Source organism: Danio rerio, chromosome 3 (assembly GCF_052040795.2).
Source record: "Danio rerio strain M-AB ecotype USA chromosome 3, GRCz13ab, whole genome shotgun sequence".
In the NCBI taxonomy this organism is placed as follows: Eukaryota; Metazoa; Chordata; class Actinopteri; order Cypriniformes; family Danionidae; genus Danio; species Danio rerio.
In genome coordinates, this window is record NC_141023.1 from 295001 (window position 1) to 320076 (window position 25076).

At 41.9% G+C, this 25076-nt stretch overlaps 3 protein-coding genes across 4 annotated transcripts in view; 1 reads left to right on the plus strand and 2 right to left on the minus strand.

Annotated features, from left to right (window-relative positions):
- The window catches only part of wbp2nl (WBP2 N-terminal like), a gene marked incomplete at its 3' end in the record, with an annotated part of 179969 nt that extends 162935 nt beyond the window's left edge, over nt 1–17034 (minus strand). Inside the window, 8 exon segments of the mRNA NM_199710.1 lie at nt 12874–13062; nt 13297–13382; nt 13545–13625; nt 13703–13849; nt 13967–14059; nt 14323–14461; nt 15910–16018; nt 16872–17034. Coding sequence (NP_956004.1) covers nt 13009–13062; nt 13297–13382; nt 13545–13625; nt 13703–13849; nt 13967–14059; nt 14323–14461; nt 15910–16018; nt 16872–16930 — 768 coding nt within the window. The 5' untranslated portion in view covers nt 16931–17034.
- On the plus strand, nt 7983–10965 carry fmc1 (formation of mitochondrial complex V assembly factor 1). Its single transcript, NM_001386472.1, is given in 2 exon segments — nt 7983–8123; nt 10623–10965. Coding segments are annotated over 2 exon segments (333 nt in total). The 5' UTR covers nt 7983–7994; the 3' UTR covers nt 10827–10965.
- A 1600-nt stretch (nt 17035–18634) lies between the features above and the next one.
- rrp7a (ribosomal RNA processing 7 homolog A) lies at nt 18635–24231 on the minus strand. 2 transcript variants are annotated; one of them, XR_015479773.1, is made up of 8 exons: nt 24172–24231; nt 23857–24005; nt 22845–22970; nt 22608–22731; nt 22425–22522; nt 21775–22312; nt 21294–21663; nt 18635–19025 (listed from the first exon to the last, which is right to left on the minus strand). XR_015479773.1 is itself a non-coding variant. In NM_001017579.1 (7 exons), exons 1-7 carry the CDS (start codon nt 24221–24223, stop codon nt 18742–18744), a joined length of 843 nt encoding a protein of 280 aa, NP_001017579.1. In that variant the 5' UTR covers nt 24224–24226; the 3' UTR covers nt 18635–18741. The 2 variants fall into 2 exon arrangements, 1 of the variants encoding a protein (NP_001017579.1); NM_001017579.1 differs by lacking the exon at nt 21294–21663 and having other exon boundaries at nt 18635–18827; nt 22105–22312; nt 24172–24226.
- Nucleotides 24232–25076: the final 845 nt, after the last annotated feature.

Consider the following 25076-nt stretch of genomic DNA (forward strand, 5'->3'; position numbering starts at 1 on the left):
ATACCACTGAGAAAACCTTAGCAACTGCCTATCTACCTTGTAATGCCTTAGCAACCACTGAGAACACCTTGATAACCCTAACACATTAGCAACCACTCAGGACTTCCTAGCAACCATCTAGCAATGCCTTAGCAACCACAGAGAACACCTTTACAACAGCCTATCAACACCTTAGCAACCACTCAGAACTCCCTAGTAACCACATAGCAATGCCTTAGCAACCACTGGGAACACTTTACCAACTGCCTATCAACGCCTTAGCAACCACTCAGAACTCCATAGCAACCACTAAAAACACTATAACAACTGCCTATTAACACCTTATTAACCCCTCATACCTCCCTAGCAACCACCTAGCAATGTCTTAGCAACCACCTAGCAACCAACGAGAACACCTTAACAACCCTAACACCCAAGCAACCACTCATAACTCCCTAGCAACCACCTAGCAATGCCTTAGCAACCACTTAGCAACCACTGAGAACACCTTAACAACCCTAACACCTTAACAACCACTCAGAACTTGCTAGCAACCACCAAACAATGCCTTAGCAACCACAGATAACTCCCTAGTAATCACGTAGCAATGCCTTAGCAACCACAGAAAACAATTTAACAACTGCTTTTCAACACCTTAGCAACTACACAGAACTCCTTAGCAACCATCTAGCAAAGCCTTAGCAACCACTGAAAACACTTTAACTGCATATTACCGCCTTAGCAACCACACAGAACTCCCTAGCAACCACTTAGCAATGCCTTAGCAACCACTGAAAACACTAACAACTGCCTATCAACACCTTGACAACCCCTCAGACCTCCCTAGCAACTGCATAGCAACCATTTATAATATCTGGTAAACTGTACAGGCCGTGTCAGAGCTCAGTCCTCCGGCTGGCTGTTCTGAATCCTCCAACAGCTTAGCATAGATCAGATGGTGTTTCTGTGTGGAGTTTGCATGTCTCCGTGTTGGCGTGGGTTTCCTCCGGGTGCTCCGGTTAGAGCCGGCCCAAGGCATAAGCGAACTAAGCCAAGTACACCCGTCTGCAGCCCGCAGATCGGGGCGGGGCTGAATATGGGGCGGAGCTGAATGTGCAGCCCCGCCTATAAATGGGCGGGACTGAACATGTCACTCCGCCTACAAGTCTTTCATTGGTTCACGGAAACAGACGTTGATGTAATGTATGCTTTCGATTCCGGTTTTCATCTCTGCATGGTAAGTACACATCTTCTGTCATGTAAATGGTCAAATTATAGTGCAGTACACCTCACGTATTATGTGTCATTTATTTAATTAAAGGCCTTTAAGGAGATATGAAGTTTTAAAGCCTTAAAAAAATGTTTTCTGTGTTAGGGTTGGCGTTTTCCAGGTTGATCGTACAGTTGGTGGTTTTATTCACTTAGACGAATAATGTAAACTTTAAAGATTTTTGAGCAAAACAGTCCATCACATGAAGTTTATTAATATCAAAGATAACAAAATATATTTTTCTTTGTGGCATGTTCTCTAATTGATATACTCTGGTAATGTTAATGCTAAATATGTACAATATAAAACTTGATTCTTAACTTACTGATCTATACTACATTCTGTTTGCAGAACATTGGCATTGATATATAGTCATCACTATGATTCCTGTGGAGCATATTCTCTGTTTTATTTTATTTTACCTCAGTTCTTTCTCTCTTTTGTTTTAATAGATTTGTGCATTTAATAATTTTTAATATATTTATTTACACTTCATGTTCTCTTTTTTTGTTTTGTTTACTTTATAACCCATGCATGAAACTTATGCAAAGGGGAATGTGAGGAGGGGCATGCCTAGTATAAACAAATTTAATTCTTTGAGTTTAACTTTAATATACTGTATGTTAAGCGACATGTTGATGATTGTTGGTTATTTTGTACAGATGCCGCCTGAGATCCTGTAGTGTATCCTACTGAGAGTTGTCACACAGGATGGTGATGGGACATTTCTGCAACTCTCACTGACATCCAGGACCTGCTGAGCCATTGTCATTCATTCATCTTGTAGGTTTTGTCCCTTTATTAATCCGGAGTCACAACAGCGGAATGGACCGCCAACTTATCCAGCAGGATGCCCATGCCCTTCCAGCCGCAACCCATCTCTGGGAAACATCCACACACACATTCACACACACACTCATACACTACAGACAATTTAGCCTACCGAATTCACCTGTCTTTGGACTGTGGGGGAAACTGGAGCACCCGGAGGAAACCCACGCGAAGGCAGGGAGAACATGCAAACTCCACACAGAAACGGCAACTGAGCCTAGGATTGAACCAGCGACCTTCCTGCTGTAAGGTGACAGCACTACCTACTGCGCCACTGCCTCACCGTGTCATTGTCAGTAATCCAAAATTCAAGAAGCAGGCTGTGTGTGTGTGTGTGTGTGTGTGTGTGTGTGTGTACACATGATGAAGAGTACAGAATATGCCAAGCACTTTTTACTGCAGATTGTTACTTTAATGCTGTAGTGGAATTTCCCTGTAAAAAATATATACTTGTTTTATGTTTATTAAAGATAATAATCACAAACTGCTGTATCTTAAATTATTATTTTCTATAAATTGTCAGTCTTCCTTTTGTACGTGTGCATGTGCATACACAGATGTTCTGTAGGTGAGACATCTGACATCTAAAAAACACAGATCTGCCAGATTTTTATTTGAACCGAGAAGAGGGACTTTCAACTGACTGTATTGCTTTGTGTTGGTGTTTTTACTGAAGATGAAGTTGGTATTTATTTATCAGGATTTGTCAAATAAAAAAATCAGAAGTTTACACGAGTGCTGCACTTATTAATGTCAAATTTATTTTCATTAATTTGTGTCCTGATAGATAAGTAATAAATAAAACTGGCCGTTTGTGCCACACTATTAATATAATATTAAGTGTATTTAATATTCTAATTAAATGAAATAGAATAACAATGTTGTATGTGACTCTTAATAACCAAACAAAATCATTATAAAAAATATTTTTAAAGATCTACAGTGCAGAAATGGACACAGAAGGGTTGTTAGAAAATGGTATTAAAGTATTTACCCTGCATTTACAAATAATACAAAAATAAAACCAAGAAGACTGCATTTTAATTCAGTAATATTAGATTATGAAATTATGTGTAACTTATTAATTAAATTGTAGAACATATATCAAAACCACCCAGTAGGTGGCAGCAGAGCACTGTCTTCATTCAAATGGAGTAACTGAACAAAACTTTAATGGATTAGTAAATAATAAATAATGAAATTGATTGCATTCATAGATGACACACCATGTAATATGAAAAAAATTTATAAAAATTTTTACTCATGCTGGAACATTTACATATAACAGATCATATACATGTATATTCATAGCAGCATCAAAGTAAAAATAAATCCATTATATGATTAAATAATCTGATTTAATAAATAAAAAGGTTACAAACATATACTTCCCTTAATAAATAATAGCTTATCCCTGCTCTTAATAAAACTCAAAGCAGTGCAGTATTGAAAGAGAAACAATTGGACACATGCCCAATATTTTTAATAGCCTTAAATCAAAGTATAATTTTAATATTTTCAATTGTAAATTTTCCAGAGAACTCTTCCATTCAAAGGGAAAAAATTAAAATGAACTAAAAACACTGCATTTTTATTTATTTATTTTTTCAGACTCCACCTTTATTTGCTGTAAATATGCAATATGCATTTGCATTTTGAAGCAAAATAATAAACCATTAAAATATCAGAATTAAAATCACTGCGTTTCTGAAGTGACACCATTGTGAAAAGAGTATTTTGAGTCTTTTGTAATATTTTTTAGCAGGAAAAATACCATTATGAAATTCACATAACTGTTAACATAATTAACATATAAAACACTCATCAAGAATGTCCACTTTTGTGCATTTTTGTGTTTATTAACAATAAAAACAAAATTTAAGAAATTGTACATGCATTTCCTGTTTACTGACACCACGTAGTGGGCATTCACGCTATTACGTTTCCACTAACCAATGAAATTACAGGTGGGCGTGGCTGAATGTGCAGCCCCGCCCCAAATTCATCCCCGCCCAGATCTGCGAGCTGCAGACAGGAGGTGCGTTCGACATGAAGCTCAGCTGCAGCCGGTGATCAACGAGATTAGCCGAGCGCAGGCGGGGCGGAGTTGATAACAGAGCCGTCAAGACGGACAGCTGGACACTTCGGGACTCAAAGTTGCTGCAGTCATGATGACCGATCACATGGCGTCATCATATTTTTTTGTTATTTTTATTTATAACAACAAAACATTTACTAATAAAACAGAATACAGTCTCTTCAAACTGTAGTTCCTTTTTAAACAATAAGAGAGAATTATGAATAAAATATATAACAAATGCAAGAGAGAAATAAGAGGAAATGAGAGGTTAATATAAACATAAAAACGAACAGTTCTATTAAATACAAATCAATAAGCATAAATTCTAGGAGTTAAACATCAATCTTTAGGCTAATACTTCTTGTTTAAATATGCTAAAAAAGGGTTTACATATATGTACATTTATAGATATAAAAATTTCCAATGTAAAAAGCAAAACAAGGTGTTTTGATTAGGTCTTAATAAATGACATTATTTTGGATAATGAATGAATTTTCAAAAAAGCATTTTAATCCAAAAAGATTGTGTTGAAAAGAACAAAAGGTAAAATAAGTGAGCTATGTAGAAGTTTTCTAGAAAGAGCAGGTAGTCTATAAACTGCTAGACAGGAAATAAAATAGATATTTATATTATAATAATAAAACCATTTTATAATTATTTAATAAAATAGTTCATGGAGATGAATGCAGTAAATAGTCTGTATAAAAAAAAAGTTAAAAATAAACCTGCGCAAACAAGCTAACCTTTATAACCAGATTATTTAACAAAAGATGATACTGCAGTAAAATATTTGTAGTCTTTTAATAAGCAAGATGTGTACAGGATAGAGAGGGTGTGAAAAGTGAATTGTTTGTTTTGAAACTTTTGAATCGGAATTTGTCCAATTATAAACCCGAGATACACGTGTTTGTTGTCATGTGGTGAACTTGGCCAATCGTGTAATATCGGTGTCGTCATCAAAGCTCCTGCAGTCGCTCTTCAGAAGCTGCATGGTCTGAGTCTGCCGTCTGATCTCGGAGCGCTGTCGCGGTACTTTGATGCCACATGTGACAGTCACGTGGCGTCGGCGCAGCATCAATCCGGACAAGATTTCTAACCAGAATGCACCGCTTTAAGACAGATTTCGATCGAACTGCGCAGCGCTGCATGAAGTCGAACGCACCTAGGGGCTTCTCAACTAAGCGGCTGCTTAGGGCCCTGTGGCCACCAGGGGGCGCCCAAGAGTGCTTGAAATTATTGTGTGAGTTTCGTTTCAGTTTGTTGAGTTGTGGATTAGTGGTGGGACAAAATATACGCCCATTTATAGTGTTATTTCTGACAGCAATACATACTCAGGCGCCAAGATATTTACCTACATTTACAAAAGATCTGATTTAATGAATCAGTTTTCAACAGGATCATGGGACATACATCAGCGTCATGTAAACAACTGACAGACAGATGAGCTATTGCAATGGTGAATATCTCAGTCATACAGACACTTTCTTCTGTCCAAGCTGGGCCAATGTATTTGTGTGTTTCAGACATCCAGCTCCCCCGAATTTGCCACTAGTTTCTTTCTTACAGACGCGCTTTCACTTCGCTATGACGCTCGCGCGTGCCCGCGGCCAGTGCAACTTCTTATGCGCTCAAACTTTTAACCTCCGCCAAAATATATAAAGATATCAATAGGACATGAACATTTAATTAGAAGGGCCCTGCGTTTATTTGACTCTTACAGACCTTGTCAAAGTCTTGTAGAAGGTATTTTGGCAAAAAATATATATATATATAATATTAATAATAATATTAGGGGAATTAAAAAAACCTAAATAGATGAATAACTAACTAACTAATGTTCTCCACTGCTGAAAACAGACCTGCTCAGAGGAGTCTGTGCTCACCTCTCAGAGCATTCTGATCAGTTGAAAAAAATAGTGGGAATGCATATATTTTTTATTAAAAATCAACCAGGGCTAAGCATAAAATATTTCCATGTTTACATAAATTAGTTGGTCGAGTTGTAATAAGTGTTTTAAGTTTACAGAAAACTAGAAAGCAATAAAATACTATTTTGGCAGTTTTTTCTTAAAGGCATATTCCACTAAATGGAGATTCTGCTGCTGTGATAGAGACGTGCTCTCTTCAGTCATAAACTCCTCTCTGCACATCAGCATTTTAAGCTTGTTTGACAGATGTGCACTTGTTTTACATTACTGCAATTCTATAAATGCGTTTATAAAAGAAATTCATCATAAATTTCTGATGCATTTTCCCCCTTCATTTACCAAAATTGTGATATATTGTGGCTGGTTTTCCTATGATCTATCAATATATGGCAGAATCACTGATATTGTGATTGAAGCAGCAGCAGCAGTGCCCGGAACAGCAGCACAATGCTTTTTCATGAACTTGGTGATAAAAATTAAGCTTCTGATTTATACAATTGACAGTTGGTAAATACACTGCAAAAATGATTTTCTTTCTTATAGTTTTTGTTGGATTTTTAGTCCAAATATCTAAAAATTCTTAAACCAATAAACATTTTCTAGAAGGTTATTTAGTCACAATGATGCAAATTTTTCATTAAAAAAGCTCAATAATCTGCCAATTAGAGTAAATAAATAATACTGTTTTAGGTTTAAAATAAGATTATTGTACTTATCTGATTGGCAGATTAATTTGTTTTACAAAAAAATTCACTTAATTTAGAATTATTTCTGAAAACTGAACAATTTTTGTACATATTTAGTAATTTGATTTATATGCGATTATGTCTAGAAAATGCTTCCTGATTTACTTTGATTTTAATTTAAATAAATGTTTTAAGTTATTTGAACTACAAAATACAATATGAATTTTTTCAGTGTTATCATTTATATCCAATTTAAATAAATGTATCTTTATTGTCACTATGTTTGACTGTTTGGCAGCGTCTTGAATAATAATAAAAATCAGTATGTTATTGGCTACTTCCAGCTGCTTGTTTCTGCCAGCCCATATTAATGTTTTGAGTCTAATTATTTAGATTTGTGGCAAGTAGTCATATAAAAAGTTAAATCAATAGGAAGTTATTTGTGCAGAATAATATTTAGAATTGTCTTAAAACATATATATTATGATGTAAGCAACACAGCTACAGCGAATAAAATCGAAAATGTGTGTTTTAAATTTATAGTGTGCGAATGATCAAGGATTGACGATAATTTGTCATATTGTTTGCACCAAGGGGCCCCAAATAAAATCCTGCTTAGGGCCCCCTGAAGGCTTGGGCCGGCCAAACACATGCGCTATAGGGGAACTGATCAACTACACTGGCCGTAGTGTATGAGTGTGTGTGTGTGTGTGTGTGTGTGTGTGTGTGTGTGTGTGCGCGTGTGTGTGTGTGTGTGTGTGTATGAGTGTGTGTGTGTGTGTGTGTGTGTGTGTGTGTGTGTGTGTGTGTGTGTGTGAGTGTGTGTGTGTGTGTGTGTGTGTGTGTGTGAGTGTGTGTGTGTGTGTGTGTGTGTGTGTGTGTGTGTGTAGTCCAGGATCAGCTCAGAGTTCGGCTCCTGAGGGAACACTGCTGCAGCACCGCAGCTCTTCACTAGAGGGAGCCCGAGAGTCTCCGCCAGCTGCGTCCTCTCCTCAGCGTATGTCTCTCAGCTGTTCAGTGATCAGTAGTCAACAGTTCTGTTTAAAGAGACCGCAAATGCTGTTGTTCAGTAGTTTGAGGATATCTGTGCGGATACAGGCCGGTTCACTGCTCATGTTCACTACTGCCGTGTGCTGAGCTCTGCGTCTGCTCGATTGCTCTGGCCTGTGCGCGGTCTGCTGCTCCTGGTTTCTGCGCTCGGCTGCTTCAGTCTGATGAAGATGGCGGCCATGTGCTCTGCGCTCCGTGTGTGTCGCGGGATCCTGAAGGAGATCCGCTCCGCCAAGGGCTCCGGTTACCGACACTCTCCCGTTTACCAGTATGTGCTGCAGCAGTTCCGGAAAAACCAGGTAACGGCGACGACTGCGCATGAGCGATAACAGAGAGCCACGGAAATGACTTATTGTGAGACCTAGAGAACTGCGCACTTCCCCCGCTGTCTGTCTAGGGCACTCAGTAGTGTGTACAGCTATGATGTAGTGTGTGTAGCACTAGTGTCCTCCACATCTCGTCATTCTGTTGTGTTCTGCGGTGATTTCTGTCTGTTTTAGCTGGGATAACTCTGATCAATCAGCGGAGTGATATATAGAGCTGTAATGCGCTCTGAACCTGCCGGATCTACTTTAGCTATTTGTTTACATTTTTATTGATTTAAAAAACAATAAAACTAAATATAAATATAATTAGTGATGTACATATCATTAAATAAACCAAATGTAAAAGCAGAAAACCAGAGGGAAAGTGTTTAAGATGATTTCTTCCACGTTTTTAAAGACAATTTTGGCTTTTAGTAAAATAGTTTGGTTGTTTTCTGCACATTAAGCATAAAATACATGACTTATAGTCAGACCCACACGGAATCTGCGCGCGCAGATGTTTAGGCCATCATTAATTCTGTTTATTTACTTGAGTAAATGTGTGTAAATCTATATTTATTCAGTTTTTAAATAAATTATTACAGTGATGTTATTGACTAATGTGATAATGTTGATCTGATCTATGTGCAGTGCGGTGTGTGCAGGCACATTCTCTGTCGTTTACTAGAGATATTATCTGAGAGACTTGCTTTGTTCACCAATAAAAGTGGATGTAATTGGATTTGCATTTTAAACATTAAATAAAAGTTTAAAAGTTATTATTTTTTATGTTGGTTATTCAGGTTTTAGTTATGATACTTCTAAAGTAATTACACAGAAATTCGCAGATTTTTACCAAAATTCATCGCAGAAATAGTAAAAACCGTGCGCAGACTCCGTCTGGCCCTAGCTATAGTCAGCTTGAAGAAGGGCAAGTGTGTGAGTGTGAATGAAACGCGTCCCCATTAGGGCTGCAGGATTAATCGTATTAGATGATATGTGTGGCGCATGATCAATAATTTAATATGGTGGTGATTTTACAGTGTAAAGATCAAGCCGTTATTTTAATGGGCGGAGTTTACGGACTGTACCACTTCACAAGCATGAGGTGACTGCGTCTATTGCCAGTGTGTTTGGAGGAACGCCATGTTGATCAGGCAGCCTCATCTCCTGTCCAGTCCAAACATCCCAGAGTAACACAACAAACCTCATGAACCACCTATAAACCAGCACAGAGTGTGTGTCAGCAGCAGCGGCGGGGGGGTTCATGAGCTCTGGAGAAGTGTGCTGTGCATGTGTATGCATGACTAACATCACTGAGCTGTTTATTAGTATTAATTCAGCAGGATGTTTCTATTGGTATTGAGGTTCGTTTTCATCAATGTGATGCAGCTTTTATTATTTACAGGACATAAAAGTGCAATTAAAGGTTTCAGATCAATTTAACTCCGTTTATAAAAATGATAAGTGATTTAATGCATTAAATAATGAAACCGATTACTAATCTCCTTTAGTGCCGATTAGACCGTGTGTAGCGGAGGTCAGCTAGTGAGTGCTGTACAGGGTAATCTCACGGGTCGCTAGAGGACGTGGTCTTCAGCCTCCTTGATAGAGCAGCGGTCTGCCGTGCGGAAGGTCGCCGGTTCTGACCCGGCTCAGAGCGGGATGGCTGGTGTAGGGCTACACATGCACTTTAGTCTGTTTTACAGTTTTAATAAGTATATGTGCTTTTATTAAATAACATTCACTTAACAGATATTATAGCACACAGAAGTAATGAAGTGACCTGTTATGGAGACAGATGAGACTCAATAATAATTCACGCAAAAGACACGATGTACACATGCGTAGCCATATTCATGTGCATAAAATATTTATTTATATTCACAAAAAAATTTCACGTGCACAAAATAAAAATACATTTTCATAAAATACGTTTCACAAATGCAAAACACCATTTGCAAAGGTATAAGAGTGAACAAAAAGTTTTGAATGTTTAAAACTAGCGAGTTCATCCTGAATGAGATGTGCAGATCCTCTTTCATGTACGGCTCCCCCTGCATATGAGTGTGTGTTTCTGAGACTCTCCTGGCAGAGGCAGGGCAACTCGTACCTTTCAGCCAATCAGATGAGAGCTGTAGCCGATGACACCCACTCTGTGCTCTATTTGCGCAGACGGTTCCTCTCCAGCATGGTGAATGGAGAAAGCAGCAGTCGCACTTTATTCATTTATTTATTTATCTGACCATATCCTCACTCTTTTTATCCATTATTTTGCTGCAGCTCCGCTCTTCTCATTTATTGTCTCGCAGCCCTGTGAGGTGGCCTGCAGGGTAACGATGAGGATTAAGTATTAATCCGGCTGCACAAGCAATTAGAGTGCTATAGTGGTGCAGTGGTCAGCACGTTGGGTTTGACCCTCTGTGAGCTGGATAAGTGTGTGTGCTTCGGTTAATGTAACTGTGTGTGTGTGTGTGTGTGTGTGTGTTTCAGGTGACGGGCGCTCAGCTGTGCCGTGCTCAGATGGAGTCTCTGCACGCTGCGGTCTCCTACAGGTGTCTGCTGGCCTCCACTCGCCTCCACCAGCGCCTCCACCTGCAGTATCACGCACGCGGGGAACACACACCACAGCAGGCCGCCGCGCTCGTGGGGCTGCGCATGCCCAACCAACCCGGCGGCAAGGGCTGGGAGACATGAGCTGACCAACAGAGCTGTGTGTGTGTGTGTGTGTGTGTGTGTGTGTGTGTGTGCGTGTGTGTGTGTGTGTGTGTGTGTGTGTGTGTGTAACATAATGCTGTTGTTCTTCAAATAAACACTTCAATGTCGCTGACTCTGATGACGATCTGGAGGCTTCATATGTGTGGATGTAGATTATGTCCAAACCTGTGATCAAAGCTGAACACACACCCGGTCCACACTTACAGCATTTATAAACTCTGCAGCTGAAATCCTGGATTAAAACTAATTTAGTGATTATGATTAGGATTGAGAATATATATATACACACACACATGCACAATGGCCACTTTATTAGGTACACCTGCCCAACTGCAAAGTGAGCATCAGAATGGGGATGAAAGGGGATTTAAGAGACTCTGATCGTGGCATGGTTGTTGCTGCCAGACGAGCTGCTCTGAGTATTTCAGAAACTGCTGATCTACTGGGATTTTCACGCACAACCATCTCTAGGCTTTACAGAGAATGCTCCGACAAAGAGGAAATATCCAGTGAGCGGCAGTTCTGTGGGCGCAAATGCCTTGTTGATGAGGCCAGAGGTCAGAGGAGAATGGCCAGACTGGTTACAGCTGATAGAAAGGCAACAGTAACTCAAATAAGCACTCGTTACAACCGAGCTCTGCAGAAGAGCATCTCTGAACACACAACACGGCCAACCTTGAGGCGGATGGGCTACAGCAGCAGAAGAGCACACCGGGTGCCGCTCCTGTCAGCTAAGAACAGGAAACTGAGGCTACAATTCACACAGACTCACCAAAACTGGACAATAGAAGATTGGAGAAACGTTGCTGCTCTGATGAGTCTCCATTTCTGCTCACACATTCAGATGCTCGGCTCAACAACATGAAAGCATGGATCATCCTGCCTTGTATCAGCGGTTCAGGCTGGTGGTGGTGGTGTAATGGTGTGGGGGAGATTTTCTTTGGGTCCATTAGTACCAATTGAGCATCAACGCCACAGCCTACCTGAGTATTGCTGCTGACCATGTCCATCCCTTTATGAGCACAGTGTCTCCATCTTCTGATGGCTACTTCCAGCAGGATAACGCAGCATGTCATAAAGCTCAATCATCTCAGACTGCTGAACATGACGATGAGTTCACTGTACTCAAATGGCCTCCACAGTCACCAGAGCTCAATCCAATAGAGCAGCTTTGGGATGTGGTGGAACGGGAGATTGGCATCATGGATGTGCAGCCGACAAATCTGCAGCAACTGTGTGATGCTATCATGGAGCAAAATCTCTGAGGAATATTTCCAGTATTGTGAGTCGGGCCTCATCATAGTATCTCAGAGGGTCCAGAAGTGTGCGGGTCCCTATAATGCCCCCGGCTGTGCCCCGGTCAGACTAAATGAAGGTTTAGCGTCTGGATGAGCTGGTGTGAATGTGGTCTCCTGATGAGTGCCGTGAGGTCAGCAGCATTAGGCAGAGCTGGATCAGCAGGGATGGAGGAGTCCCCAGTGGAGCTGTGCACTGCTCATACACTCATGAACACACTCGTGCTGGCAGTGTCAGTGTGTGTTGACGCTTACCACTCACCGACTTAAACTTCAACTCATTTAATGTCTCTAAAATTGAGTATAATGACATGGCTATGACACAGGTATTACTGAAAGCAGGTGAAATATGGGGACACTAGTGACGTCCTCGTTTCTCAAAATGCTTATAAATCCCTCAGAGTGAGTTTAATCAGAGAGTAAAGCTGCACACTGACTCCTGTGATGGTTGGGTTTAGGGGTGGGGTGAGGGCAATACAATATACGGTTTGGGCAGTATAAATGAATGGAAACCTATGTAATGTCCCCACTTTTCACAAAAACGTGTGTGTTTTGTGAACTTGTAATGCGTGTGTGTGAACAGATGTGAACAGAAACTGAGAATAGAAGAGATTTATTGGATAGAAACACACACACACACACATACACACACACACACACACACACACAGCTGATGTACTCCATCATCATCACTATATTATTATCAAAAGGAATTTACAGAACCGTCTCACACACACACACACACACTGCAGGATTAAAACAGAGCAGAAGAGTTAGTTGAACTGGATAGTTAGTTAGCGTCTGCACAGGAGATGGAGGTCAGGGGTCAGCTGGAGGTCAGGGGTCAGCTGGAGGTCAGGGTCTCCTCAGTTGTTCTTCTTTTCTGGATTCTCCGGAGGGAAATATGGAGGAGGCAGATCCTGAACAGCAGAACACACACACACACACTTTAACATCCACTGCTCAGAGCTGGGTGATACAGCAAAATAACTGGCCACACCTCCTGTTTCAGATCACTGCAGATCAATGATCAGTGAATGTTTCCAACAGCTCATCCTGCAACCCCTCTGACTGAGCAGCATTATTAACAGTGAAACCTCTGACCTCACTGTTCAGCCAGACTCTGTATGTGTGTGTGTGTGTGTGTGTCTCACCGAGGGCATGTAGACGCTGTGAGGGTTGCTGGGATTGTAGAAGGCGCTGCTAGCTGCTTCCGCTGCTTTAGCATTAGCCGGAGCCACTGAGCACAGAGGAGGAGAGAGTTAGCGTTAGCAAACACACACGTGGGCGGGGCTTCGTTGGATCTCACATGAGTCACTCCAGTAAATACCAATCAGAGAAGAGCTGACCCTGAAGAGGGCGGAGCTTATAGAATAAACAATAACAACTGATGGAGCCACACCTGGAGGAGCGGCCCAATCCTGCGGGGGGCCGGGATACGGAGGAGGCGGAGCCATGTAGACCGGCGCGCTGGGATACACACCTGCACACACACACACTTACACATCAGAACACTCACACACACACACACGCAGAGGAGAGTGAGGGAGTGTGCTGTACCTGCCGCAGGGGCGTATGGGTATTGGCTGTAGGGGGCCTGAGGCATGCTGGGATACGGGTACGGCTGCGGCATTGCTGGACTGGCGTATCCGTTCATCCCTGCAGCCAATCCGAACGCTCCGTTCTGAGCGGGAGGAGCCCGAGAGGCTGGAAACACAGACAGAAGATCACACACACACACACACATACACACACAGACAAGAACAGGTGATGAAGAAGTGTGTGTGTGTGTGTGTGTTTATGTGTGTGTATGTGTGTGTGTACCGTTGGTGGCCAGTTTGAACAGGTGTTGTCCGAGCTCAATGGCTCCACCGCTGGGGAATGACAGCTTGAAGCCGGCCTGACCCTCCCATCCACCTGCACACACACACACATACACACACACACACACACATACGCACGCACGCGCACACACACACACACACACACACACACACAGGGCAAGACAGTGTTACAGTGCACAAGGTTTGATTATTTCTGAATGATCTGCAGCAGAATAGTGTAGTGTGGGTGCAGCAGGTGCATGCTGGGTAGTGTAGTGTGTGTGTGTGTGTGTGTGTGTGTGTGTGCGTGTGTGTGTGCGTGTGCGTGTGCGTGTGCGTGTGCGTGTGTGTGTGTACCTCCGGCCTCCGCCTTGATCAGGCCCTGGATGAAGTTAGCGGAGAACACCGGCTGCTCAATGCTGCAGTTCTTCATCAGGTAATACGGGAACATGAAGGAGCAGAACTTCTCCTTCATCACACTGCTGACGAACACCAGCTGCACACACACACGCGCGCACGCACACACACACAAACACACACGCACGCACACACACACGCGCGCGCACACAAACAAACGCACACACACACACGTTAAACTAGTTTGTGTTGTTTCTGAACTAGTTAGGCTCTTGTTTAACTGGTTTGGTGGGTTCTGGACTAGTTAACTTGTGGTTAAACTAGTTTACGTTGGTTCTGAACTAGTTAGGTTGTTGTTTAACTGGTTTGTGTGGGTTCTGGTCTAGTTAAGCTGGGGTTAATCCGGTTTGTGTGGGTTCTGGACTAGTTAAGCTGGTTTTTGTGGGTTCTGGACTAGTTAAGCTGGTTTGTGTGGGTTCTGGTCTAGTTAAGCTGGGGTTAATCTGGTTTGTGTGGGTTCTGGACTAGTTAAGCTGGTTTGGGTGGGTTCTGGTCTAGTTAAGCTAGGGTTAATCTGGTTTGTGTGGGTTCTGGACTAGTTAAGCTGGTTTGTGTGGGTTCTGGACTAGTTAAGCTGGTTTGGGTGGGTTCTGGTCTAGTTAAGCTGGGGTTAATCCGGTTTGTGTGGGTTCTGGACTAGTTAAGCTGGTTTGTGTGGGTTCTGGTCTAGTTAAGCTGGGGTTAAGCTGGTTTGTGTGGGTTCTGGACTAGTTAAGCTGGGGTTAAGCTGGTTTGTGTGGGTTCTGGACTAGTTAAGCTGGGGTTAAGCTGGTTTGTGTGGGTTCTGGACTAGTTAAGCTGGGGTTAAGTTGGTTTGTGTGGGTTCTGGACTAGTTAAGCTGGGGTTAATCTGGTTTGTGTGGGTTCTGGACTAGTTAAGCTGGTTTGTGTTGGTTCTGGTCTAGTTAAGCTGTGGTTAAGCTGGTTTGTGTTGGTTCTGGACTAGTTAAGCTGGTTTGTGTGGGTTCTGGTGTAGTTAAGCTGTGGTTAAGCTGGTTTGTGTGGGTTCTGGACTAGTTAAGCTGTGGTTAAGCTGGTTTGTGTTGGTTCTGGTCTAGTTAAGCTGGTTTGTGTGGGTTCTGGTGTAGTTAAGCTGTGGTTAAGCTGGTTTGTGTTGGTTCTGGTCTAGTTAAGCTGTGGTTAAGCTGGTTTGTGTTGGTTCTGGTCTAGTTAAGCTGTGGTTAAGCTGGTTTGTGTTGGTTCTGGACTAGTTAAGCTGGTTTGTGTGGGTTCTGGTGTAGTTAAGCTGTGGTTAAGCTGGTTTGTGTGGGTTCTGGACTAGTTAAGCTGTGGTTAAGCTGGTTTGTGTTGGTTCTGGTCTAGTTAAGCTGTGGTTAAGCTGGTTTGTGTGGGTTCTGGACTAGTTAAGCTGTGGTTAAGCTGGTTTGTGTTGGTTCTGGTCTAGTTAAGCTGTGGTTAAGCTGGTTTGTGTTGGTTCTGGTCTAGTTAAGCTGGGGTTAAGCTGGTTTGTGTTGGTTCTGGTCTAGTTAAGCTGTGGTTAAGCTGGTTTGTGTGGGTTCTGGTTACCCGGTACTGGGTGAGGTAGACGGAGCCCTTCTTGGTGCCCTTGAACAGGTCGTTCTTGGGTATGACATCGCTGAAGGAAAGCTCCACATTCTTACACTCTCGCAAGATGCTGAGAAACAGGGTGAAGACAGGAAGTGATGTCAGAATGGGAAATTAGAAAACAACCAGTGTTTCTCAACACACACACACACAGACGCACGCACACACACACACACATACACACACAGACACACACACACACAGTTCCTGCAGAAATCACCCACACTGAGCGGGATCTGAGAACACTCTTATAAGCAGATTAAAGGGGCAGTTCACACAGCAATGATCATGTTCATCTCATTATTGAGCTCAATCCTTCATGAGTTTCTGTTTCCTGTTCAACACTAGAGGAGATGCTTTGAAGAATGCTGGAAACCCGTAACCCCTGACTGCCATAGCAGAATCAACATACACTGTGTACATCAGTGCTGACAGGTTTCCAACATTTCTCAAAACATCTCCTTCAGCTAGTGATGAACAGTTAGCAGTAAGCGTGAGCACATGTTGACATTTCTCCATTAGTGTGTGAGCTGCCCCTTTAACACAGCAGTACAGATTAAACACAACTGAGCACAAGGAATGAACACACCACACGAAGAGTACATGTTGTGTGTGTGTGTGTGTGTGTGTGTGTGTGCGTGTACAGTATGTAGTGTCAGCTCTCTCTCGTGTGTTATATCATGTGTTACGTGTGTGTGTGTGTGTGTGTGTGTGTGTGTGTGTGTTTGCTGTATGACGTGTCGTGAGTGCCTTGTGTCTGTGTGTGTTCTAGTTAGCGGTCAGCTCTCTCTCTCTCTCTCTCTCTGTGTGTGTGTGTGTGTGTGTGTGATCTAGTCAGGCGTCAACTCTCTGGTGTGTGTGTGTGTGTGTGTGTGTGTGTGTGTGTGTGTGTGTGTGTGTGTGTGTTGTTGTTATTGTTGTACCTCTCTCCGGCCTGGATCAGCACTCCGCCGTTCGGGTGGTGGTTTCGGTTGAGCGCCATGTCTGTCCGCTGGTCACTCTGGGTTAAGGCGGATGTTGTTGATCCTCTGATTATTGATGGAGTGTTGATGAAGTCCGACACTGACAGTAAACACACACACAGACCACCGAGAACAGTTGCGCACTTTATTTCCGGCACCACGTGACTCGGGGTTTTTGCTCACCCCGCCCCGAGTCAGCCAGGTCACGTGTCCTGCGCCGCTACGTCACACACATAATCTGGAAAACACTCGGTTATTTTACTGTTGATCATCTTTTATCGTTTATAAAGTGAAATAAACCAGTTTACTGGAGATTTCCTCTTTAAAGCACTCTCAGGAGCCACAGATTACCGACAGATGGAGTGTTCTCCGTAATGAATCTGTAGTTGCGTCCCCATATTAATGTTTATCTTTAAATGTGGCCTCCGCTGTTGGTGTATACAGGAAAGAATGCGTCAATACAGCCGCCATATTAGTACAGGGTAGCGCTGCTTGGAAATGAATGTGGGACCAAGCCGCAGTGGAGGACTGACCATCCAGAGCCAGAGATACCCATATATATATATATATATATATATATATATATATATATATATATATATATATATATATATATATATATATATATATATATATATACATACATATATATATATATATATATATATATATATATATATACATACATACATGAAGTGAATGGATTAAGTGCTCTTCTGTGATTGATCTGAAAGAATTACATGTAATCTGAGGTCATTGACAAATTGGGCATGGTCTGGTTTACATTGAGCTATTTTTCTTATGTATATTATATTTCCTTAACAACATCAGCATTAAATTATACTTACACTATCTTATAATGCAATGGAAAATGATGGTGAATTGGGGCACACTTTATTTTAACGGTGCGTTTGTTGAATTTAAGTTACATTAAAACAAACTAATTCTCAATAAATCATGAGTAGACTGTTAGCTTAGGTTGGGGTTAGTGTAAGTTAACATGTAGTTAAATGTGTTGAATGTCAGAGTCAGCAGATATTAATCAGACAGTCTCTACTAATACTCGAGAGAGGAGTAATCGGAGTGTAGCTGCAATGCAGATGTTAGTCAACATCATGTGCAACAGGGACCATCAGAATACAGTCTCACCCTCAACATTCAGATCTTTCTTCACCTCAAAATCCTCCATACAGGAAATATTAAGCTTTTCCCAAACATGTTTAGCCGGATAAAGTCTGTGGAGTATTTCACTGCAGTTCTGTCGACAGTAACACGACATTTCAACACGTCTACAGCAGCCAGAGTTCTGAATATAGAACCAGACGACACACATCAGATAACTGACTCTATTCTTCATCAGCTTAATCAAGCATTTAATGCGTCACTGAGAATAATATAATGTAATATTATAATATTACACTGTGTAAAACATATGCTGGAATAGTTGGCGGTTCATTCCACTGTGGAGACCCCTGATGAATAAAGAGAGTAAGCAGCAGGAAATGAGTGAATGAATATTAATGAGTGAGGAGGGGCTCTACACGATGCTCCTTCTGTTAGTTTGCTGAGGGAATGATGCGCTAAAGTAAGCCCCGCCCCCTACTGAATATTCAGCTTCAGTTTATGAGCAGAAGCGGCCGGTTCTCACACACACACACACACACACACACAGTTTATACAGTATACTGCACTACACACACAGCAGTGAACACACACACGGCTGATCCGCTCACTGCAGACTTTATTTCTGATCACTGCTCATGTGAACACTACAGGACAGGGGGATTGTGAGTAGACGGAGCGCTGGTGAAGGGGATTGTGGGTGAGTGGGTCAGTAGGGCTTGAACTTCCTCTGTGCTCTGAGTACAGCGATCCTCTGCTTATCCTCCTCAAACTTCTTCCTCAGCTCAGCGATGTCTGAAGAGAGAGAGAGAGAGAGAGAGAGAGAGAGAGAGAGAGAGAGAGAGAGAGAGAGAGAGAGAGAGAGGAGTCTGATTAACCCTGACCACAACACAACACAACACTGATGATGGACAAAGTCTAGTCAACACCATCACTGACTCACTCATGACTGATTCACTTAGAAATGAAGCAAGTATCTTTATGAACACAACACTAAATCAAATGATTCACTCAGTCTTTATGAACAGTTCACTGACTCAAATGATTCACTCATGGTGTCTGATTCATTTAGAAACATCACAAATGTCTCAATGAACGGATGACTGAATCACTGACTCAAATGATTCACGCAGAGTGTATGATTCATTTAGAAAAGAAGTGTGTTTATGAATGAATCTCTTCCTTAAATGATTCACTCATGACTGATTCACTTAGAAATGAAGCAAGTATCTTTATGAACACAACACTGAATCAAATGATTCACTCAGTCTTTATGAACAGTTCACTGACTCAAATGATTCACTCATGGTGTCTGATTCATTTAGAAAGATCACAAATGTCTTAATGAACGGATCACTGAATCACTGACTCAAATGATTCACTCATGTTGTCTGATTCATCTAGAAATGAAGTGTCTTTATGAACGAATCTCTGCCTTAAATGATTCACTCATGACTGATTCACTTAGAAATGAAGCAAGTATCTTTATGAACAAATCACTGAATCAAATAATTCACTCAGTCTTTATGAACAGATCACGGACTCAAATGATTCACTCATGGTGTCTGATTCATTTAGAAACATCACAAATGTCTCAATGAACGGATCACTGAATCACTGACTCAAATGATTCACGCAGACTGTATGATTCATTTAGAAATGAAGTGTTTATGAATGAATCTCTTCCTTAAATGATTCACTCATGACTGATTCACTTAGAAATGAAGCAAGTATCTTTATGAACACAACACTGAATCAAATGATTCACTCAGTCTTTATGAACAGTTCACTGACTCAAATGATTCACTCATAGTGTCTGATTCATTTAGAAAGATCACAAATGTCTTAATGAACGGATCACTGAATCACTGACTCAAATGATTCACTCATGTTGTCTGATTCATCTAGAAATGAAGTGTCTTTATGAACGAATCTCTGCCTTAAATGATTCACTCATGACTGATTCACTTAGAAATGAAGCAAGTATCTTTATGAACAAATCACTGAATCAAATAATTCACTCAGTCTTTATGAACAGATCACGGACTCAAATGATTCACTCATGGTGTCTGATTCATTTAGAAACATCACAAATGTCTCAATGAACGGATCACTGAATCACTGACTCAAATGATTCACGCAGAGTGTATGATTCATTTAGAAATGAAGTGTTTATGAATGAATCTCTTCCTTAAATGATTCACTCATGACTGATTCACTTAGAAATTAAGCAAGTATCTTTATGAACACAACACTGAATCAAATGATTCACTCAGTCTTTATGAACAGTTCACTGACTCAAATGATTCACTCATGGTGTCTGATTCATTTAGAAAGATCACAAATGTCTTAATGAACGGATCACTGAATCACTGACTCAAATGATTCACGCAGAGTGTATGATTCATTTAGAAATGAAGTGTTTATGAATGAATCTCTTCCTTAAATGATTCACTCATGACTGATTCACTTAGAAATTAAGCAAGTATCTTTATGAACAAATCACTGAATCAAATAATTCACTCAGTCTTTATGAACAGATCACGGACTCAAATGATTCACTCATGGTGTCTGATTCATTTAGAAACATCACAAATGTCTCAATGAACGGATCACTGAATCACTGACTCAAATGATTCACGCAGACTGTATGATTCATTTAGAAATGAAGTGTTTATGAATGAATCTCTTCCTTAAATGATTCACTCATGACTGATTCACTTAGAAATGAAGCAAGTATCTTTATGAACACAACACTGAATCAAATGATTCACTCAGTCTTTATGAACAGTTCACTGACTCAAATGATTCACTCATAGTGTCTGATTCATTTAGAAAGATCACAAATGTCTTAATGAACGGATCACTGAATCACTGACTCAAATGATTCACTCATGTTGTCTGATTCATCTAGAAATGAAGTGTCTTTATGAACGAATCTCTGCCTTAAATGATTCACTCATGACTGATTCACTTAGAAATGAAGCAAGTATCTTTATGAACAAATCACTGAATCAAATAATTCACTCAGTCTTTATGAACAGATCACGGACTCAAATGATTCACTCATGGTGTCTGATTCATTTAGAAACATCACAAATGTCTCAATGAACGGATCACTGAATCACTGACTCAAATGATTCACGCAGAGTGTATGATTCATTTAGAAATGAAGTGTTTATGAATGAATCTCTTCCTTAAATGATTCACTCATGACTGATTCACTTAGAAATTAAGCAAGTATCTTTATGAACACAACACTGAATCAAATGATTCACTCAGTCTTTATGAACAGTTCACTGACTCAAATGATTCACTCATGGTGTCTGATTCATTTAGAAAGATCACAAATGTCTTAATGAACGGATCACTGAATCACTGACTCAAATGATTCACTCATGTTGTCTGATTCATCTAGAAATGAAGTGTCTTTATGAACGAATCTCTGCCTTAAATGATTCACTCATGACTGATTCACTTAGAAATGAAGCAAGTATCTTTATGAACAAATCACTGAATCAAATAATTCACTCAGTCTTTATGAACAGATCACTGACTCAAATGATTCACTCATGGTGTCTGATTCATTTAGAAACATCACAAATGTCTCAATGAACGGATGACTGAATCACTGACTCAAATGATTCACGCAGAGTGTATGATTCATTTAGAAAAGAAGTGTGTTTATGAATGAATCTCTTCCTTAAATGATGATAAGCAAGTATCTTTATGAACACAACACTGAATCAAATGATTCACTCAAGAGTGTATGATTCATTTAGAAATGAAGCAAGTATATTTACAAACGCATTACTGAATCAAATAGTTCACTTTAAGTGTATGATTCATTCAGAAATGAGTCTTCATGAACAGATCACTGAGTTTAATGATTCACTCATGTCTGATTCATTTAGAAATGAGTCTTCATGAACGAATCACTGACTCAGATGACGGATTCAGAATCAGCTCAGTGTTGCTCAGCTGTCTGAATCTTTAGCTTGTGTGAGTGTGTGAGTGTGTGTGTGTGAGTGTGTGTGTGTGTGTGTGTGTGTGTGTGTGCGTGTGTGCTCACGCTCTCTCTGTGTGTTGCGGTGCTGCCACGAGTAGAAGTTGAGGAGCTCCTTGCGCTGCTTCTTCTTCTCCTCCTTCTGCAGTGTCCTCTGATTGGCTGTCTCTGTGTGTGGGCGGGCCTTAGCCCCGCGGCTGCCCTTCGTCACCTTCACCCAGCCCTCCTCATCCTCCTGCTGCTGCTCCGCCTCCTGCTGCAGACGCTCCGCCTCCTGGGGGCGGGTACAAATAATAATGAGGGAACTAAACTGTGTGCGTTCAGCGTGTGCGCGAGTGTGTGTGTGTGTGTGTGTGTGTGTGTGTGTGTGTGTGTGTGTGTGTGACCTGCTGTTTGCGCGTGTCGAACTCCTCCATGAACTGATCCACTGCAGCCTGAAGAGACGAAGCCTTGACCAGAGACCCGGAGTACTGCTGGATCCACTCTACACACACACACACACACACACTTGATTTTCATCCTCTGTACACATAACATGTTGTGTGTGTGTGTGTGTGTGTGTGTCTCACTGCGCAGGCCGGTTCTGACGGGTCTCTCCGCTGTGGAGGCGATGAGCGGGTCGTGCAGTGGGTGACGTTTAGCTGCGTTCACACTCGCTGCGCTCCGGAACACCACATACGCCACTCTGAAACACTGCACACACACGCACACACACACACACACACACACAGTCAGAATCGGCAGTGACAAAGTGTGTTCATCATGTGTGTGTGTGTGTGTGTGTGTGTGTGTGTGTGTGTATGTACCTGTGGTTCTTGGACTCTGAAGAGTTCACACACTCCGCTGGCGCTGCTGTCCGCTGCTCCAGGCTTCACACACACATCCACGGACTCAACCACACCGAAGCGACTGAACACACCTGACAGAACACTCTGACACACACACACACACACAAACAAACAACAAACAAACAAATAAACATGATGATCACACCAGTAGCTGGGCTCCACCCACTGCCTGCTTCAGCCAATCATGTTCTGTGCTTAGAGACTGTGTGTACCTGTGTGCAGTAGTGTGTGTGTGTGTGTACCTGTGTGCAGTAGTGTGTGTGTGTACCTGTGTGCAGTAGTGTGTGTGTGTGTGTACCTGTGTGCAGTAGTGTGTGTGTGTGTGTGTGTACCTGTGTGCAGTAGTGTGTGTGTGTGTGTGTGTACCTGTGTGCAGTAGTGTGTGTGTGTGTGTGTGCAGTAGTGTGTGTGTGTGTGTGCAGTAGTGTGTGTGTGTGTACCTGTGTGCAGTAGTGTGTGTGTACCTGTGTGCAGTAGTGTGTGTGTGTGTGTACCTGTGTGCAGTAGTGTGTGTGTGTGTGTACCTGTGTGCAGTAGTGTGTGTGTGTGTGTACCTGTGTGCAGTAGTGTGTGTGTGTGTGTGTGTACCTGTGTGCAGTAGTGTGTGTGTGTGTGTGTACCTGTGTGCAGTAGTGTGTGTGTGTGTGTGTGTGTGCAGTAGTGTGTGTGTGTGTGTGTGTGCAGTAGTGTGTGTGTGTGTGTACCTGTGTGCAGTAGTGTGTGTGTGTGTGTGTGTGTACCTGTGTGCAGTAGTGTGTGTGTGTGTGTGTGTGTGTGTGTGTGTGTGTGTGTGTGTGTGTGTGTGTGTGTGTGTGTGTACCTGTGTGCAGTAGTGTGTGTGTGTACCTGTGTGCAGTAGTGTGTGTGTGTGTGTACCTGTGTGCAGTAGTGTGTGTGTGTGTACCTGTGTGCAGTAGTGTGTGTGTGTGTGTACCTGTGTGCAGTAGTGTGTGTGTGTGTGTGTGTGTACCTGTGTGCAGTAGGGCGGCACGTTGAGCACGAAGAGTGTTCTGTCGGCGGGTCGGTGTGTGTTTGACTCTGAGCGCACTCTGTGCTCTTTAACACACACCTGATGAAGAGCAGCGGCAGAGTCATCCTCACTGAACCTGAGGGAGAGCACTGCGCGCACACACACACACACAGTTTCAGTGAATCAAGCGCGAGTGAACTCTGATCAATCGAGTCGTGAGCGCTTCATGTACTCTCAGTGAAATGATGGCCCTCATGCTCAAGTGAAACAGCTCATTATTTTACTATAATACCTCATTAATAACAGTAGTTTTACCTGTAAATCCTCCTGGAATAACGCACGCGTCTTTATTCGCGGACGGCGCCATCTTAGTTTACATGCGTCACCCGAAACAGGCGCAAAGGCCGCTGGGAGCTGTAGTTCAACTGACTGCTGAGGCGAAGGATTAGTATCGTTTACTCGCGCATTTATTTAATCAGAAACACAAATAAAAGTGTAAAATAGTATTGTATAATAGAATGATCTGTGTGTGAATAATAAAGCTGCATTTCCAGCATCATAACTCCACATTTCCCTTCAGAAATCACTCTAATATGATGATTGGATGATCAAGACACCTTCTGCAGTAGGTTACTTTGTTTAAAGTCTGTGTGAGGGCATCACCTCAGTGGTTAGCTATGTGTCCTCACAGCAGGTCTCTGTTTTGAGTCTCGGCTGGGTCAGTTGGTGTTTCTGTGTGGAGTTTGCATGTTCTCCCCGTGTTGGTGTGGGTTTCCTCCGGGTGCTCCGGTTTCCCCCACAGTCTAAACACATGCGCTATAGGGGAACTGATCAACTACACTGCCCGTAGTGTTTCTGTATGTGTGAATGAAGGTGTATGGGTGTTTCCCAGTACTGGGTTTCAGCTGGAAGGGCATCCGCTGTGTAAAACTTATGCTGGAATAGTTGGTGGTTCATTCCGCAGTGGTGACCCCTGATGAATAAAGGACTAAGCTGCATGAATGATCTGTAGTAGTAAATGAATCCTGAGTAAACCGTGTCCAGTTAATCTGCAGTCTCAGCTCCTGCATTGGGATTGGCTCCTTCTCTGATGACATCAGCTTGAGTTTCAGACAGATTATTCTTAGTCCCGCCCTTCTTGCTGTTAGTTAGCTATGAGGTTATGACACAGAAGTCCCGCCCCCTGATCAATATTCAGCTTATAAGAGCATCAGCACACT

Bases quoted from the DNA above. Each gene is read 5' to 3' on its own strand.
- rrp7a (NM_001017579.1), bottom strand. From the start codon at position 24,223: ATGGCGCCGTCCGCGAATAAAGACGCGTGCGTTATTCCAGGAGGATTT. The intron at 24,006-24,171 runs GTAAAACTACTG...GTGTGCGCGCAG, and splicing joins TATTCCAGGAGGATTTACAG to TGCTCTCCCTCAGGTTCAGT. The intron at 22,313-22,424 runs GTCACACACACA...ACCCGCCCCCAG, and splicing joins TCGACACGCGCAAACAGCAG to GAGGCGGAGCGTCTGCAGCA.